Raw genomic sequence first — 17,061 nt, forward strand, 5'->3', positions numbered from 1 at the left:
ATTCTCAACTTTGTGTTTGGATGATCATGTCTAATGATGACAATAATAGTTGTGTCTCTTTAAAAGTTTGGGCAATAAAGAAAAAAAAAAAAAAGAAGTTTAAACCTAATTTATGTTCCTGAAAGTAAACTAAAGCAAAATCTTTCTCAATCAACCGCCTTGCACATTCACAGAAACAACAAAAGCTTGAAGATGAAACATAGAAGAGGCGTGATCTTCCGTATTCGTACCTACATCAGTGTGTGAGTGTGAGTGTGTGTGTGTGAGTGTGAGTGTGTGTGTGTGTGTGTGTGAGTGTGTGAGTGTGTATGTGTGTGTGTGAGAGAGAGAGAGCGAGAGAGAGAGAGAGAGAGAGAGAGAGACCTCCTTAAAACACTGGCAGATGGTTGACTCGTGTTCATGTCGAAATTTGGTGACAGAAAAAGAGGAAATGAGTCTGTGTGCCTTCGGCTGGGCTTCTTTGGGGACTTTGATGGTGTAGCACCGCTGGAGGACAACCACACCAGGTAGGACTGATCAAACCTAATCGATTTATTTCCACATTTTAATGATCGATGAAAGAACCGCAGACTCTCTCTCTCTCTCTCTCTCATCATCCTGACGGGTCGTCAAATATGCCTTTGGTTCTGTGTTTTGGGGTTTGTTTTGTTTCTTTCTGACATTAAACTGAAGCCACCTAAAAGCTTCTGTCAGTAGGAAATAAGCGGCTCTGAAGTTGACGCCCTGTCTTTCATTTCTAAGCGATGAAGCGTCACAGCTGAGGAAGTTGCCCACCAGTTTCCTTTAAAAGTGTCTAAACATGACCGATAATAAAGTATCATTCATTTCACTGAACATCTGTGTGAAATATTAAGTCAGGAACTGCAGCTCATTAAAATTCAAATACTGCTCATACACAAGATCTGAAATAACCGAGATCCAATAGAAGCTGTCTGTAGTCTGATAAAAACATAAAATCAGAAAGATTGATTTCGACTGACACTTATACTGCTGATTTTTTCTAGTTTTATGAAACACGTGATTTGACATGAGATGAAGGATGTTTGGATGTTTCCAGTTAATGAGGATGGGACCACAGATGGAACAACTATTCACTGTTTTTACTTCTGCAATAAAATCTCCTCCCATTAAAGTGGAATTATCACCAACCAAATTCACTCCACGTATAAAAAGCATTTGTTTATTCTGCAGGAAAAAAAATTTCCAATGCTCAATCGTTAGATTATGAAAGGAGGATAATACTGCTGCAAGCAGCTCTTCACAGCTGTAGGTGGCCGAGGTGGCATCACTACTTTTTAAACACTATTTTTGTTCCAGTGGTTTCGGACCAAAAAGCGACTAACCCCTCAGAGAAGTGCAGAATAAATCTGTGAGGCCATGACAGGATTGATTAGATAGGAAAGTTTGGATTTGGCCTCTTTGGGACTCTGCTCTGCAGTGACCTCCTCAGAGACAGATCATGTCTGCTGTGTAACCTCCCGTCAAACGGTGGCTTGTTTTCATGCTGGTGTTGACACAGATTGAACAAGTGAAATATAACATGTTGTGTTTTTTGTGGCCAGCGTGGCTGTTTCTCCTGGCAGAGCAGAGCATAAAGGATGAAACAGGGAAACAGATGGACTGGCTCAGTCTGATGGAGATAAAAACCTGCCTGCTCCAAACTTTAACCATGAGAGAGTAACAAGAAGTTGGTTTCATTGTTTCAACTGGTGGACAGATTTTTACAACTTGGTGATCAGAGCAAAGCGCCCATTTTCCCTGTTTCCACTCTAAATGCTAAGCTAAGCTAACCAGACTCATCAGAGTCCATATTTAATGGACAAATGGCCTTTTGTGTATTTCTTAGTACGATTTTTTTTTTTTTTTACCTAAAGATTAGTAAATGTTCCCGATTCCTCTTGCAGGTGAAATGAGGGACCGACTCTCTGAGCTTCAGACCCACACCCCCGGGGTTCCACAGGAGGAGTACAGGCCCGAGGATGAGGAACATCTGGACCAACATGCCGTCGTGTTTGAGGGAGAAGACGTGATGGACGGCATCTATAAGGAGGCCCAGGCGATGAGGAAAGAGATGCTTCTGCTGAAAATGGACGTGAAGCGGCTCGGGAAGCAGAACACCAGGTTCCTCACATCCGTCAGGAGGATAAGCAGCATCAAACGGGACTCCAACGCTCTGGGACGGCACATCAAGGCCAGGGGGGAGGCCATTTATGCACGGCTGGAGAAAATGGGCAAACTCAACAAAGAGCTGGAGGAGGAGCACGGGCCGACCTCGGCTGTGGCCCGCATGGCGCGTTCACAGTACGTGTCTCTGACCAGGGCCTTCCACGAAGCCATGTCCGAATACAACGAGGCCGAGATGGTCCAGAGGGAGAACTGCAAGACCCGCATCCAGAGGCAGGCGGAGATCATGGGCAAGGAGGTGAGCAGGGAACAGATCGACGAGATGATCGAGACGGGCAAGTGGAACGTCTTCTCGGATAATCTTCTCCTGGAGGGAAGGAGCGCCCGAAGTGCTCTGTCCGAGATCGAGAACCGACACAAGGAGCTCCTGGAGCTGGAGAGCCGCATCAGAGACATTCACGATCTTTTCTTCCAGATGGCCATACTGGTGGAGGAGCAGGGCTGCATGCTGGACAACATAGAAGCAAACGTCACTTCAACTCAGGACTACGTGGTCAAGGCCACGCTTCAGGTCAAGAAGGCTGTGAAGTACAAGAAAAACAACCCGTGCAAGAAACTCTTTTGCTGTTGCTTTCCCTGCTGCAATTGAGACGCCGCCATCACTTTTACTTTTTTTTTTTTTTTCAGTGACATCAAAACACTGAGATTAAACCCCAATCAGCCTCGTATGCTAAGCTGCCTTCAACATTTTGTTGTGTATTTATCAAGCTCCATTGAAAAAGCTCAGATTTCAGCCAGCTGCATTGTCCAAAATTCCCTGATAAGCTCCCTATTGAAGCGTTTTTGTGTGTTTTCAAAACCACACACTAGCAAATATGTACAGTGTGATATGAGTGTTGTATTTCCTGATTGTTACTGAGACCAGGCTTCGCAAGAGAAATCGCTTTTACTCGACACACAACTCCGTCTTCTTGCCCTTCAGCTTTGTAACATGAAATATTTAAGTGATGTGAAGTATGATGTACTTCTAAATAAATGTCTCAGAGCGCCACGTTCTGACTGTATGTCTGGAGCTCATGTTGAAACTGGAATTGAAAGTTGGCCTATTTCTCACTGCTGCCGCGTCTTAACAAGCAACAGCTCACGGCCTTTTGCTGCAGATGCCTCGATAGTTATCACCCTCTCTGGGCCGGAGCTTCATGTTTCTCAAGACCGCCCTCCTGCTCCGAGTGATGAAACTGTTTGAGTGTTTATCCCAAAACAAGATGTAGAAACGAAATGATCCTACTGACACACACACCCAACAGAAGGTTTCTGATTTGTTTGTTTTTTGTTTTTTTTTTTCCATGTGTGTTTTATTTCATCCAACAAAGTGTGACAACAGAAGAGCTAACGGTGGACTAAAGAGGCAGGAGGACAGCAGGCCTGTTTCTGTCTGCAGACCTAACCGCCTCTGCTCTGTGTTGAAACTGCTGTGCAATCATTGCACTTCCTCAGCGGGGCTGTGCGGTTTGAGGGGGGCAGTTACTGGAAGTGTGACTGTATTTGCCCCATGGCACATCGAGCTAACCTGTGTTTCCTCACCTGGCTGACATCACTGAGTCAGCTGACTGCAACACAGTGTGTATACACCAGGATGGCCGAGTGGTTAAGGCGTTGGACTTAAGATCCAATGGACAATAGTCCTCGTGGGTTCAAACCCCACTCCTGGTAAAAGGTGGAACTTTTAAGGTGGAAAGTCCACAAAGTAAAGATAAACACACCTATAAGGAGGATTATGGGTAATATCAGATGTGTCTCCGTATTGTAGATCTAGTTGTGTATCACTGATCGTTACTTCAAACGACGTGTTCCTCCTTTTATCTTATTTCAGTAACACACATCACAGACAATTAACAAAATTACACAATCGGAAACCACCACAGGGGGGGAAACACCCGGATTCAGGTGATCTGGGTTAGTTTGTTTTTTTTTTTGTTTGTTTTTTTTTTTTTTTTGTGGAGGGGATTTGGGGTTAGACTCAAGAGATCAGAGATCTGATCCGTCTGGAAACAAAAAACGGCATCCCCGCCACAAAACCACCAATTTTATAACTGAACAGCACTGTTTTTCCTCCTGTGGTGATGGCTCAACAACAAAACACAACACAACACACATTATTCCTCCTGCTGTCGATTAAATAAGAAAAATCGATATACATTTTTTTTCTTGATTGTACTGAATATCTTTTATAATAAAAGCTGATTTAACCTTTTCTCCATCACAACGAGATAAAACGATATGAACTGGACACATGATGATCACTGTGGATGGACACAGTGAATCTGACCTCTGTGAGGATCCTGGACTGGTCCGGTCTGTGAAGCTTAACTTGTGATGATCTGGGGCCATCTAGTGTTGGTAGATGGGACAATCCTGCCGTAGCTCAAACTGTTGACCAGGTCTGTCATTGAAATGGGACGATGACAATAACATTCCTAGTGTTGATTATTATTGCCTTGAAGAAATGGAGAATTCACACGCTGGGCTGAACCTCCCAAAGCTTCATTGGCTTGAAAAATAGTTAAATAAAACCTTTTTCTTTTTTTTTTTTTTTTTTGGACTAAGGCATCTACAGGATGTGGTCAATTTGTGGTTATATACACACACACTATTTTGTCTTTTGTATTGTTTCCTTTGTAAGCCGTGACGGGTTAGATACAGCCTTTTGACCTGAATAACATTTGAACAGTTTTAATCCAAAGTTTCCATTTTTCTTTCAATGAATCTGTTATCACTCACATGGCCTAAATACAGGACAGGATGTGCACACAATAATATCGTAATTTAAGCAGGAAGCTCTTCTTTTCCTGTGTAACCTGTGAGTGAGTTGTGTTGGCTCAGTGGTGGAAACATCTGAAGTCAAAGGACAACGTAACCCCAACTGTTAAAAACTGAGAGCTTCTTTATTAAAATGCTTCAAAAGTCAAACAAATGAAGCTGGCATATTGTAGTGAAAAAAACCCACACACTTCAGCAGGAGTGAAAACAAAACTTCAAATTCTGATGACAACACTCCAGGTGCCTGCAAAGAACCGTCTTCATTGCTGAAACACATTTGTCGTATATATTTGTTGAGCAAACAATTGATAAAATATTCAGGTCCCCCATTAAAACCTGAAGAATGAAACATGCTATCACATATGGATGAAATGTGTCATGAAACAAGATTTTTTTTAACTGTAACAGCTCATATGAAAACGTACTTAACTGACACACTGTGCCTGAGAAATCAGCCATATAAATGTATCTGCAACTAGACTGGCTGACTTATTTTCCAAAGACATCAAACTCACATGCAACACAAGGGGGAGCAGTCCCTGCTACTAAAGCAAAGAAAATACCCTCAGCATCATGATTTCAATTTTTACAGTACATGCCTTCATGTGCAAATCAGTAATTCAAATATAAATCTAGACATTACAAAGGCAGATTTTTTTCCTCAAAAAAACAAAACAAAACAAAAAAAAAACTCAAAACCAAAACCAAACAAACAAAAAAAAAAAAACAAAAAAACAGTACCAGTACAAAAAAAAACAAAAACAAAAACCCGAAACCAAACACAGATTGGGACTCACTAGAATAAAAAGACAAACTTAGTTCAATCATTGCTTGGGCTTATATCAAATTTTTGATATATAAAAACACACTATCCATTTTTCTGACCAGTAATAAGATAGATACTTTTCTGAGACAGATTTTACAATGTACATAAAAAACAAACAAATATGGATTTCATTTTTCATTCATGGGAGCAAAATGTGTTCATATGCTGTTAGAACGTATTATTTCACCCAAACTAGCCTCCATTTGTTTTTAAAAGAACATTCAAAAAGGCATTTTCACTGTCAGCTCATTACAGTCACTCGCCTATAAGCACAATGCTGATGGATGACAAACACGAAAACATGTTATTTAGTTAGTCAGCACTGCAACACACACGTATGTGTAATAATACTGAATGGTACACCAGTCAGTTCTAAGACCCCCCAATAATCAAGCAGCTGATAACTTGTGCTTTTCTGGGCTATTTTGTTTTCAACACACACACGCGCACACACACACGCGCACACACACTATTGTGAGACAGTGCTTCATGCTGCGGCCCTGAGACACCTAATGATTTTTAACACATTGGACATGTAGTGCCAAAAACCCAACAAACAAGATAAATAATGAATGTGACGATTACTAGTGATGCTTCTTACTGGAGGGAAGTGTGTGTCCGCTTTTAGTTAAAAACGCCTGGCCAGCAGGGTTTGATGAAGTCTGACCATGAGGGAGGGTAACAAGACTTCCTGACAGACTCTTATATTCACTGGGTGCATCCATCACTTCACCTGCTACAGAGTTCAGATTTAAATCACCATAGCTGGCTGTTTATCAAAGCCACTGATAGAAAAGACAAACCACAAGTGAACACAGCTTTAAAAAAAAAAAAAAAAAAAAAAAGGTACTGCCATGTGGCCGGTGAGTGGTGTCACACTGTCTTTCAGCCTGACTATCATGCCTGCACATTAGTCAGAAGTCAGAGAAGCACAGCAGATGATGGACTACCGTTGATACCGTCATGGCTTCAGTGCTACGTGGCAATCCTCAAAGACACAACAACCCAACACAATGCTTATGCTGGTGAATAGAAATAAACACCCACAGTGATACAGGTTGACCACCCTGTACAATGGTGTACATTGTGCAGAGCTACCACAGATGTTTGGTCAGTCTTAAAAATGTAGAATTAAAGCTGCAATATCGATGAGCTCTAAGCGTTGCACATGTGGTCACTCTGGGTATCAGGAGAAGATACAAAACCGTGCAAGATACCAGTAAACAGTTCCAGCTAGAAGCAGTGGAGAAATCTCACTGAGATGTTCTGAACAACCTCAAGACTAGAAAAATCAAGTGTATCACAAGATAAGGCTCTACTCTTAGCTCCATTGTAGCACAGTATGGAGTTTTTATACAAAAATAAAAAAACATCTACATCAAAACATCTGATTATTTACAAAATGTCGGAGTAGATAATGGCAGAAGTTCAAAACAGCTGTATTCATAAATCCATCAGAGAGTTGGATACAAGACTTGCAGTTAAATTTGTAAATCTGATGTGTTATTAAAATACAAATCTGTCTTAATCTAATTTATGGGAGTGATTTTACTTTTCCACTGTGAAGCAAACAACAACAGTTTCTAACATCCAACCAGGAGTTTCTATATTTTTGAGGCTGTAAACACTGGAGAAAATATTTGATTATTTGAGTTCTAATGGTCTCAAAAATGTCATTGCTTATGCTACTGGCTTGAGAACTGAACGTAAACACCTTCCCTCTTTCGTGAGCTCTCTGGTGAAACACATGCAGGGCAGAGGGATGGCCTCCTCCCGACGGGCAATCGTGTTGAATTTGCACTTCTTGAGGTGGTCGGCCATGCTGGCGATGTTGGCAAACTTCCACTCATTCACTGTACCGAAAGCTGTGCTGAACCGCCACACCTGAACGACAGAGAGGATTGATCCATTACTTTTTATGTGCACATAATCAAACTGTAGGTGACACTGTGATCAAATATAAACACCAGTCAACAGAAAAACAAACAAAACACAAACCTTATCTGTGATCTTCCACGACGGGGATCCATCGGGACGCCGTTTCTTCTCCCACAACAGGACGACCATGCCACGCATCTGGAGCAGACTGGCACACACATCCCTCATGGTGCGGGACACTCTGGACAGTTGGCACAAGCTGAAGCTGTCCAAGAAACTTGCTACATGTTGCAACACTTCGAATGGAAGACTGCTGAATCGATCGCACTGAGAGCTGAAGTGGCACTTGTTTCTTGGAAGAGTGTCTCCAGTTTTTAAAGGTAGACCGGGCTGAACACCAAAAGAGCCGAGGTGCCTGTCATGGATGATCCTGAAGCCCTGAACAGAGGGGCAGAATCGTCTTTGGGAGTAGGTGCAGCCATAGTAGGCCAGGGGGCAGCGTTGCTCCATCCAGCCATTGAGTCCAGCGTGGATATCACCGTGAACATTTTTGAAATGAGAAGAGAACTCATCTCGCCGGAACAACTGACCACACACAAAGGTGAACATGGAGCGCTGTTTGGTTTGGTATCGAGCAACGCATTCAAGCACCAGGTCCAGCCTGAGAGTGTGAAAGGGGCTGGGGTTAGAGAGCTGCGGGCTGGCGTGATCACAGGCTGAGGCGGAAGCAATGTCCCCTACCATGGTGTTGGTTGCAAGAATGGCTGACGGGAAGGAGAATGTCTGAGTACCAAAGTCGATGTGGTAGCCATCGACAAATCTGCTGTCTGAAATTCCTCTTCCACCTGGAGAATCGCCAAGGCAGAAGAGCAAAGCTGCCGTGATGAGATCGATGCCGTGGAGGCCCATGGGGTCATCAGCCACCTCCAGATCAGAAGTGTCTACTGCTTTATCTTCCATCTTTGCTCGAAACAAGTACGGGTCTGACAGCAGAGCCCGGCGTCCATTAAATGTAAACATACTTATACCTCTGAGGACTTCTACGTTCTGTAGTTTACGCTCTAAGCACCTATACCTGAGTTCAGTGGGTAAGTGTTGCAAGAAGTTATTTCTTACATGATCGGACAGCAGGAATGGCATAGGGGGTGAAAGTGGTGCTTGCTGAGGCATTGGCGGCCCCAGAGCTACCACAGGCATGTAATCCCGAGGCATCTCTGGCCACACGAGGTCAAAATCATTTATTGGCTCTTCAATAATATCCTCCTTTTCTTCAAAAAACAATTCTACAAAGTCATTTTCCTCTGCCCAGCCAATGCCGTCTTCTTCCCCATCTGTCCCCACCGCGCAATCTACTCCACCTACTGCTCCGAGTTCACACTCTGAATCAGAGTCACTCTCTTGCATATCTACATTCTTCCCACCTTCTGCAACATAAACATTATGGCTATCACCATTTTCTCCATTGCAGAGTGTTCCATTCTTATCAGTCTTTTCCCCATTTAGATTTCCAACAATTACGCCAATATCCTTGGACTTACTGAGGATGTCTATGGCCGCTGCAAAGCTTCTGCTTGCCTCGACTGAAGGACTATACGACTCAGCATAGGGCTCTTCTTCCATTTCCACTGATCCATTACCCAACACTGCCTCTGGTAAACTTGATGCTGTGGCCATCTTGTCACTTTCATTGCCTTCTTTATCTCCATTCTTTGACACAGTGGTAGTGACCTTCAGGGATTCTAACAACATCCTCTGATCCTGCAGGGCCAGGGCCATGTCTAGCTGTTCCACCTCATCAAAGTCTTTGCTCAGGTTTTCATAGGACTTGCGATCGGCATAACTCACGGGCCAGCGGTTCCACTCCATAGTACAACATACTATACTTGCTGGGCAAGTCTCAAGATGTTGTGCCATCTTGATCCTTGCAATTGTGAAAGGGCAGCCAAAGCCACTGTTTAAACACGGCAACCGCTCATATGGACACAGCAGACGATGCTCCTCTAGTTTGCAGGAGTGAAAGACTGCACCACAGACAAGAGGACAGCCAATGAGGTCGCAGGAAACACCCGTTTCTGGTCTTACCATGCATCTTCTGTTGATGCATTTAACGCAGTGGGGGTGCAGGTTCTCCATCTTCACTTTGTTGCTCCTTATCCAACAGGGAAAAGATATGAAGCAGTCAACCCTGAAACAAAAGTCAACAAAACAGCATTTGTGTCACAGTTCTGGAGAATCATCAGACGTGCCAGGATAACATCAATGTTTTAGGCAAACACAAGGCAGGAACAGAGCATGCTGATGATACCTTATCCCATGGACACATCAACACCACAACATATGCTGATGCAGGACACGTGAGCTGCCATGCCTTTAAAGAACTGAATGTGTGTGGACGTTTACTACATCTTTAGGCTGTTCAGTAACATTTCACATTTCACAACAGCCTTCTTGGGTTTCATGGTGAGACAACTTCTTCCAAAACTCGACACTTCGCCTGTAGGATCTCCGTCGTTCCTTCGTGGTGTTTGGTGACAAGTCAGACAAACTTAAAGGGAATTTTAGTGCATTGTTCAAACTGATCACCAGTCGCGACAGACCCACAAGGTAAATACCTCTGAATCATTAGCCTCAGGCTTGTTTTGGTGGTGTTGTTTGTGCGAGGGGAGCATGAATGCGGGCTCAAAGGACGGCAAACAATAATTTAAAGACCTACAACAATGCTTGCAATGCTACACAGAAGAGCCATTGTTCAAACCTTTACAGTCATTGCCAGGAGCGGCTAGCTGGCTAAATTACGCAAGCATAACTTGCAAGTTAGCACAGAGCTAAAAACACAAACAACACAGCAACAGCCGGTTTTTCTGATTCCGACCGACTTCGGTCTCAGCCAACTCTATTTTTACCTCATGTGACCGTACAAAGATCCCCATGAATGAAAGCCACGCCACAGGAAGGGCGAACCAACGATGCACAAAAGTTTTTTTTAAAGTTAAACAAAAGAACATCAACTGCACGGCCAGCCTGTTAGCATTAGCGGCTACGCTGCTTTAGCATTGCTAGCCGGTCGCCTGCAGAAAACAGCTCACCGGAGTTCCGCGGCTCTCCGGGTGTAATCGATTAAAATCTCTTCACTTGAATCGGCTCCTGCAGCATCGGCGAGGCGGACACTACACCCACAAAACCATCTCACTGTGTTTTTTTAAAAAAAATAAAGTCCAAATCGTGCTGTGAACGGGAAGAAGCGGCGGCTGCTCTTCGGGCTCGGAGACCTTCGCTGTTTCTGTGTCGGCGTCTGTGTTGACCGTGCTGCCGTACGTCGGCCTGCTACGTCATCACGTAAAAGCTCTCCGTCACAGCTCGGTTTACGGGCGCAGACGGAAATAGACGGAGCGGGGAAAACCCTGAAGACACTCATGTTGTTTTTAGATCTCAATCAGTCGGGGCTTTAAATCACATCAAATATGTGCAATGAGAAATTTCTGCTCTCTAAAATATATATTTTTTTCCTCTTCATACTCAAGCAGCCTCTTAACATGCACTACAGTATCTAACATATTGGATATTTGCTCCACTTCTGTTCATGACCAGATCTACATGTGATCCCAGCACCTATACAGAACATCTGTCCTATTGTGGATAACTTTGATGAGGCAGATTTTAAAGTGTATATCACTACAAATATGAATTTCAATGTGATATCATATAACCAGGAGGGATTTATGTATGCCTTAAACCTCACTGCCTCAGACCTCCACTGTTTCCAACATCTATTAAAAACACATGAATGAGCCATTCAGCCACTGAACTGGGTGGTGTGCCGTCCCTGACCTGAAAACTTGCAGCAACCTGTTATTCAGCTGTATATATTCACTAATATGCATCGATTCCAAGTTTTTACAACTAATGGAGTCATACTTACTAAAAACAGTTGAGCTGTTCACATTTTTAGTAATTTTGTGACCTATTTTTAAAAACGAGTTATGAGCTTAGGGCAGAGATCTACAGACAGAGCAAGACAGTCAGAAAGTACTGAGTAACAGACTGAAACACTGTGGCTCTTCATATTTTCATGAGAATTGTTTTGACAATAAGAAAAATGTAGAGTAAGTTAAAGTACTAAAAATACAGGACAAAAATACTCTGAAATATGGAAATATTCACACAGAAGTATAAGTGCAGTGTCACTATAGTGCTGGAAAAAACACACTTAAGGGAGACCTTTATTAATCAATTTCCGACAAAACCACAAAATCCCTTCATTATAAATCAGACCCGTGCACGTGTGTTTGTATTTGTACATGTGTATGTGTTTGTTAGTCCATTCAACTTCTCAGAAAAGCTGCAGATGCTGATTCATGAGGCCACTTCTGAGATGTGGTGAATGTTGGACAGAGTGAGCTGCGCCTCCCTAGCTGGGTAGAAACGTCTGGAGCGAAGCCACAGCCTCCCAAACACCCCGGCGATCAGCAGGAAGACGACCAGCAGCCCTCCGAGGACGAAGGTCTCCACAGGGGGAACTCCGCTCGCATCTAGGGAGACAAGGGAACAGGTGCAACCACACTTTGCATAGAAATAGTTATCATGGTCTGGAATCTATGAGCTCTGAAGAATCAAAAAACTGAAGCTCTTAAAAGGTAAAGACATACCAAGTTTGGGGTATTCATTGTTTAGCAGACGTCGGATTGGTCCATAAGAGACTGTGTGGGACAGTGGGATGTCTCTCCGCATCCTCATCAGTCCTTCTTCGCCAGAGCAGTTCTATTTAGAAACACGAGTAAAACATAATTAAAACGAACAGAGATGCACTGAGCTTCAGTGTTGAGCGGAGCATATTTAAAATAGGGCAGCTTAACTGGTAGCTCGCGTCACTGAAAAATAAATGCCGCCCTGATGGGTCTATATTAAGGACATAAGCTGCACATATAGCAGGCTACTTGTCCAAACTGGTCTCTGACTCTCAGTCTGAGGAATGGGTGCTGCATGAACTCACTCACAGGCTGGCACAGTCCCGGTCCATTATGGCAGATCTGGACGTTGCAGTGGAGGAAGATGTTAGTGTAAGAGCTGCCGACAAACTTAAACATTTGTATCCTGAACATGGCCTCTGGACCCTGGCCATTCTTCAGGACACTCAGGGTCTGCTCGTTTGACAAAACCGGGCAGCTGAGGAGGGAGACAGACAGTCAGATTTAAGGCTAGAATAAAATACTGGGGCATAGCTTCAGCAAAGCTAAAGAATAATGTAAACGCTGTTCTGAGGTGATTTAAGATCAGTATTTTCTTCAGCGCCCGCTCTGCACTGTGAAATCACGGCACATTTTATTGCTCTCTCTCTGTTGCTAACAGTACCAAATACTGTCTGGTTGTCAAGGACGTGCACAGCTGTTGAACTCAAACGCATGTGGCCTCTCAGACTGGAATCACATGACCAGGCTCTGAGAGTTGTTGTCTGGTCGTCTCTCTAAGCAACAAATTCTCTTATTTCAGATTTCAACAGCACTCACATTAGAGGACTTAGAGCGGTGTGCAAGTGTGGTGAAAGAGCACAGCTGCAGGGCACGACGTAAGCCGGTGTCAACACACCGACACACATCTTTAAAGTATCTCGTGTGAATATGTAACTCTTGACCTAGTTATTCTTACTCTTCATGCAGCTGAAACACGGGAAAGTTTAAGGTTTTCCAGAGTGTATTTCAATCACGAGGCATGTTTTTTCACAGCGTTTTGTTGCAGATTAACACACGTATGTTCAAGCAGCGTCGATGCAGACCTGTCTCTGATGAAGGTGTACTGAATGTTGCTGTATGGATCACTGGTTGGCGTAGCCCAGCATCTCTCCATACGCAGCATCAGGTGAGCCGGTATCTACGGGACAGACAAGCCGGGAAATGCTGACTCATAGTAAACAACAGCTGTACTAGGAGGTTAGAACAACACAGAGGAGAAGATGAGCAGTGCTCAGACTGACTATCTGGTCACGGGTGGAGTGTTGGATTTCAAGCATTGCTCAGAGCACCCCGCCACACAACATGTTGCTTAATGTCGTGTAACAACATGCTTAACCTAATCCAAAAATAGGTGTCGATGGTAAAAATAAACCTTTAATAGTTTTCCTCTCGAACTTAAGGCTTGGCAACCACAAAAGGGGTTAATGATATGCAAATAAATCAATTTTAGATTGAACACGAGTTGTGATTTACCATGAAAACTTTCACAAAGATGTCATCATCCAGTCTGAGTGACGGCACCGTGGTCCATCTGTCCTCAAAGGCTTCGTCTTTGTACAATAACATTGACACAGAGAAGTTCCCATCCTCTGTGTTTAGAGTTATGGTTCTGTGCAGCAAAATGACATAAGGAAATAAACAATACATGTTAAAAACAATGTTACAGTCCAGGTCAGGGGTCACACAGACTAAAAAACAAGAACAACACGTACCTGACATCCACTCTGATCAAGTTCTCCCCGTTGGGCTGCTGCACCATGTAGTTGATGGGGTAACGGCACACAAAGGTAATGTTGACATAGTTTCTTGTTATGATGTCTGAGTCATTGTTGTGTATAGTGTTTATGAACATTATGTGTGTATCATCTGAGGCCTTTGGAGGGAAAAAGAAAGACATATGACAGTCAGCGGGGAAATAGATCAAATAACTCTGAGGGGCATGTAGGTCAAAACTGAGTTCTCAAACATGTGACATGTCACAGTCACCGTTCCCGTTGAAATCCCCTCTCTGGTGATAGATGTGAATGTGCTTTTTTAGCTGTTTCAGCTGACCAAAGCCGTTCCCAGTTATGAGAATCACGTTAAAAAGTAACAGGAGGAGCCACTGTGGTGACTTTATGTGAGCTCTTTCCAAAGCTTTAACTTGAGCAGCAATCGCCCTGACACACACTGTAAATGTGAGCAACACTGTTCAATATTGCATTGCTGGAAAGTGACGTTGGTCAAACTATAAAATGGAGACGGGTGAAAAGGTTGAGTCCAGGGTTTGTCTGGGCCCCTGCTGGGTGCAGATGGAAGATGGCCTTCTGTGGTCACTGAGCAGGATGAATTGCCCCGAGCTCTAACGGCCGAGACATCTTTTACTAGCTCTCGGTAAACACGCGACCCCCCACTATGAGCACTGCTGACAGGTTTTAGCAGCAAGTAGCAGTTCCTCATGACACTTGCACTTCTCACTTGGTAGTTCGGCAGCTGTGCCTCACAAATACAGAACTATTGCTGAAACACGAGCAAGGACTCTGTCATGTTTGAATGAAAATGTCTGACCTTTAAACCCAACAATACAGTCAGTTCTCCTCCGATGGCGACGTTTTAAAAGGTTCCAAGGTCAAGGTGAATGCAAGATTGACAGCTACGACATTTTTCCCCTTTAACAGCAGCCTTCTTATCCAGAGCGCACATAGAGCTTTTCTACTCTCCGAAAACCTTATAAAACTGCTGGGAGATTTCCTCCCGTTAAACTTTCGCTCCGTTTACAAGAAGAACCTTCATGCATTGCAAACAAAAAATTCAAGGACACTTGTGTTGAAGTGGGGGATTTACACCTCCTCAAAGACCGAGTCCATGGGAGTGGCTGGATTAAAATAATTAGAGGGCTAGTTGGCCATTGATATATGGCCTTCCCATTGAAGGAACGTCAACAAATAATCATCATTTCCATGTCAATTCTGATAACTTAGGGCCACAAGGCCATTTGGGTTCCCATTGCTGCACTGAATGAGGTCCTGTGCTGTCATAGGGTAAAGAAACAACGCCACCCTTCTTTCTTCCCACACATGCCACCCAGCCCCCTTCTTTTCTCCTGCTCCTCTCTGTCTGGTCTTAGAGTATGTGCCTTTCTCTGTCCATCTTATTATACATGCTATGAGCTAATTCCAAAGTGTCCAGAATCTGAACACAGAGGGTCTCAGTCCACATTTACATCACTGTAGAAAAAAAAAGTGCAGTTCCCAGACCATGTTCTGGTCTTGGAGCTGTTGTTGTTCCCACAACAACTGTCAAACGTCGTAAAATGCACAATTTACTATGACGGTGTTTATTTTGTCAGTAATGGTGATTGCATGTGTAGTTTGTCTTCATAATGGAGCGTGCTGGTGTCATTTTCCTTTCTTGGCAGTTCTTCTAAATGTCTGAGTTCACTTGAAACATTTGATTAGTTTTTTGGGGCTCATGCTGCAGTCATGGCCTGATGGAGAAACTTTCACAGCATTTTAAAGTAAGTGTCGTGTGAAAGACTGAAAGTCGTACCATTATAGTCCCACAGTCTGACAGGTTTGTCCTTATGCTGAAAACATAGTCATCTCCCACCACCATGCCGCGGCACTCTGGATCATTTAAATGCAAATCCCAAACCTAAACAGAATAAACACACAGGCACATAAAAAAATATTCAAAATTACACAGCGAATAATAAGGGGAAATCTTTTTGGCCAAATACTTGAATCGGTGTTGACTTACATAAACAGGAGGCACTTTGTTGAGAAAAAAAGCGCTGGGAATAACAACCTCCATATGATCGTTGGTACAGATGACAGTTTCATTGAGCTCTAATAGGAAGATGATAAAAACAGATTAAAGTATTTCACAGTATTTCACTTAGGTAGTGTATTCAATTGACATTTAATTCAAATGGCTAATGCAGTGCTTTTCTAACACTTCATAACATATTTTGGAGGGAGACGCTGTACCGCTCCTTCCAAACACAGATGAAAATTTCAAATTGAGAATTTGCATACACTTGACACAAGGTTAATCTTTCGAATGTGTTCTACATTATATTACCCAAATAATACAAAGTACGAAATACGAAAATACGAAATTAGAGTTTTATCTCGAGCAGCATCAGCAGCAAAATGCAGTCAGCTGCATTATGGTTTAAAAATACAATACACAATAATATGATTTACCTCAGACTGGGGTTATTATGCTGCATAATGGGATAATAATGCATAATAATGCCCCACAGATTTATACTTCAGAGAAACTTTAGATGCAGGATTTTTATTTCTAAGTATTTTCACAGACTAAATAGATAAAAGCGTTGATACTCAACAATCTTAACACCTCCTTTACCAGTATAATGCTCACTGTGTTTTAAAAATGTTCTAAATTCCTTGCAGTGAGGGACACTTGTATTAAGCCAGTTATAAAAACGGATGCTCTGATGGCTTCTCCAAGTTTCACTAGAAAAAAAAAACCCCCAAAATGATTTGTTTGACAGCTGGTGTTGTTTTCCTGGTGTGATGCGAGGTGTGAGCTCACCCTCCTCTTCAGGCTCCAGATAGACTGCTGAGATGACCATCCTCGTGGTGAACAGTAACCAGGCAAAAAACAAACTGGCAGGTGCCATCTTCCCTCTGATTTCTCTCACTTCAGCCACTCAAATGCCTTTTGGCCCTTTTCCCC

The 17,061-nt window shown here is 43.1% G+C and overlaps 3 protein-coding genes and 1 non-coding gene across 6 annotated transcripts; 2 read left to right on the plus strand and 2 right to left on the minus strand.

The window, feature by feature from the left end:
• The first annotated feature begins 358 nt into the window (after positions 1-358).
• On the plus strand, positions 359-3,412 carry stx11a (syntaxin 11a). The gene is made up of 2 exons (XM_029493183.1): positions 359-506; positions 1,905-3,412. Exon 2 carries the CDS (start codon positions 1,910-1,912, stop codon positions 2,771-2,773), a length of 864 nt encoding a protein of 287 aa, XP_029349043.1. The 5' UTR covers positions 359-506; positions 1,905-1,909; the 3' UTR covers positions 2,774-3,412.
• A 342-nt stretch (positions 3,413-3,754) lies between these two features.
• trnal-uaa (transfer RNA leucine (anticodon UAA)) lies at positions 3,755-3,837 on the plus strand. Its single transcript has one exon. It is a non-coding gene; the product is annotated as a tRNA-Leu (tRNA).
• Positions 3,838-5,051: 1,214 nt separating this feature from the next.
• On the minus strand, positions 5,052-10,929 carry fbxo30a (F-box protein 30a). Of its 3 annotated transcripts, none has more exons than XM_029493154.1 (3): positions 10,735-10,929; positions 7,769-9,833; positions 5,052-7,654 (listed from the first exon to the last, which is right to left on the minus strand). In XM_029493154.1, the coding sequence occupies exons 2-3, from the start codon at positions 9,779-9,781 to the stop codon at positions 7,451-7,453; spliced, it is 2,217 nt and encodes a 738-aa protein (XP_029349014.1). In that variant the 5' UTR covers positions 9,782-9,833; positions 10,735-10,929; the 3' UTR covers positions 5,052-7,450. The 3 variants fall into 3 exon arrangements, with proteins under 3 accessions (XP_029349014.1, XP_029349016.1, XP_029349015.1); XM_029493156.1 differs by having other exon boundaries at positions 9,954-10,929; XM_029493155.1 differs by having other exon boundaries at positions 7,769-10,929.
• Positions 10,930-11,928: 999 nt separating this feature from the next.
• Positions 11,929-14,134, minus strand: LOC115036224 (ZP domain-containing protein). The gene is made up of 6 exons (XM_029494348.1): positions 14,088-14,134; positions 13,849-13,984; positions 13,419-13,513; positions 12,643-12,811; positions 12,295-12,406; positions 11,929-12,177 (listed from the first exon to the last, which is right to left on the minus strand). Exons 1-6 carry the CDS (start codon positions 14,132-14,134, stop codon positions 12,002-12,004), a joined length of 735 nt encoding a protein of 244 aa, XP_029350208.1. The 3' UTR covers positions 11,929-12,001.
• Positions 14,135-17,061: the final 2,927 nt, after the last annotated feature.

This window comes from Echeneis naucrates, chromosome 22 (genome assembly GCF_900963305.1).
Source record: "Echeneis naucrates chromosome 22, fEcheNa1.1, whole genome shotgun sequence".
In the NCBI taxonomy this organism is placed as follows: domain Eukaryota; kingdom Metazoa; phylum Chordata; class Actinopteri; order Carangiformes; family Echeneidae; genus Echeneis; species Echeneis naucrates.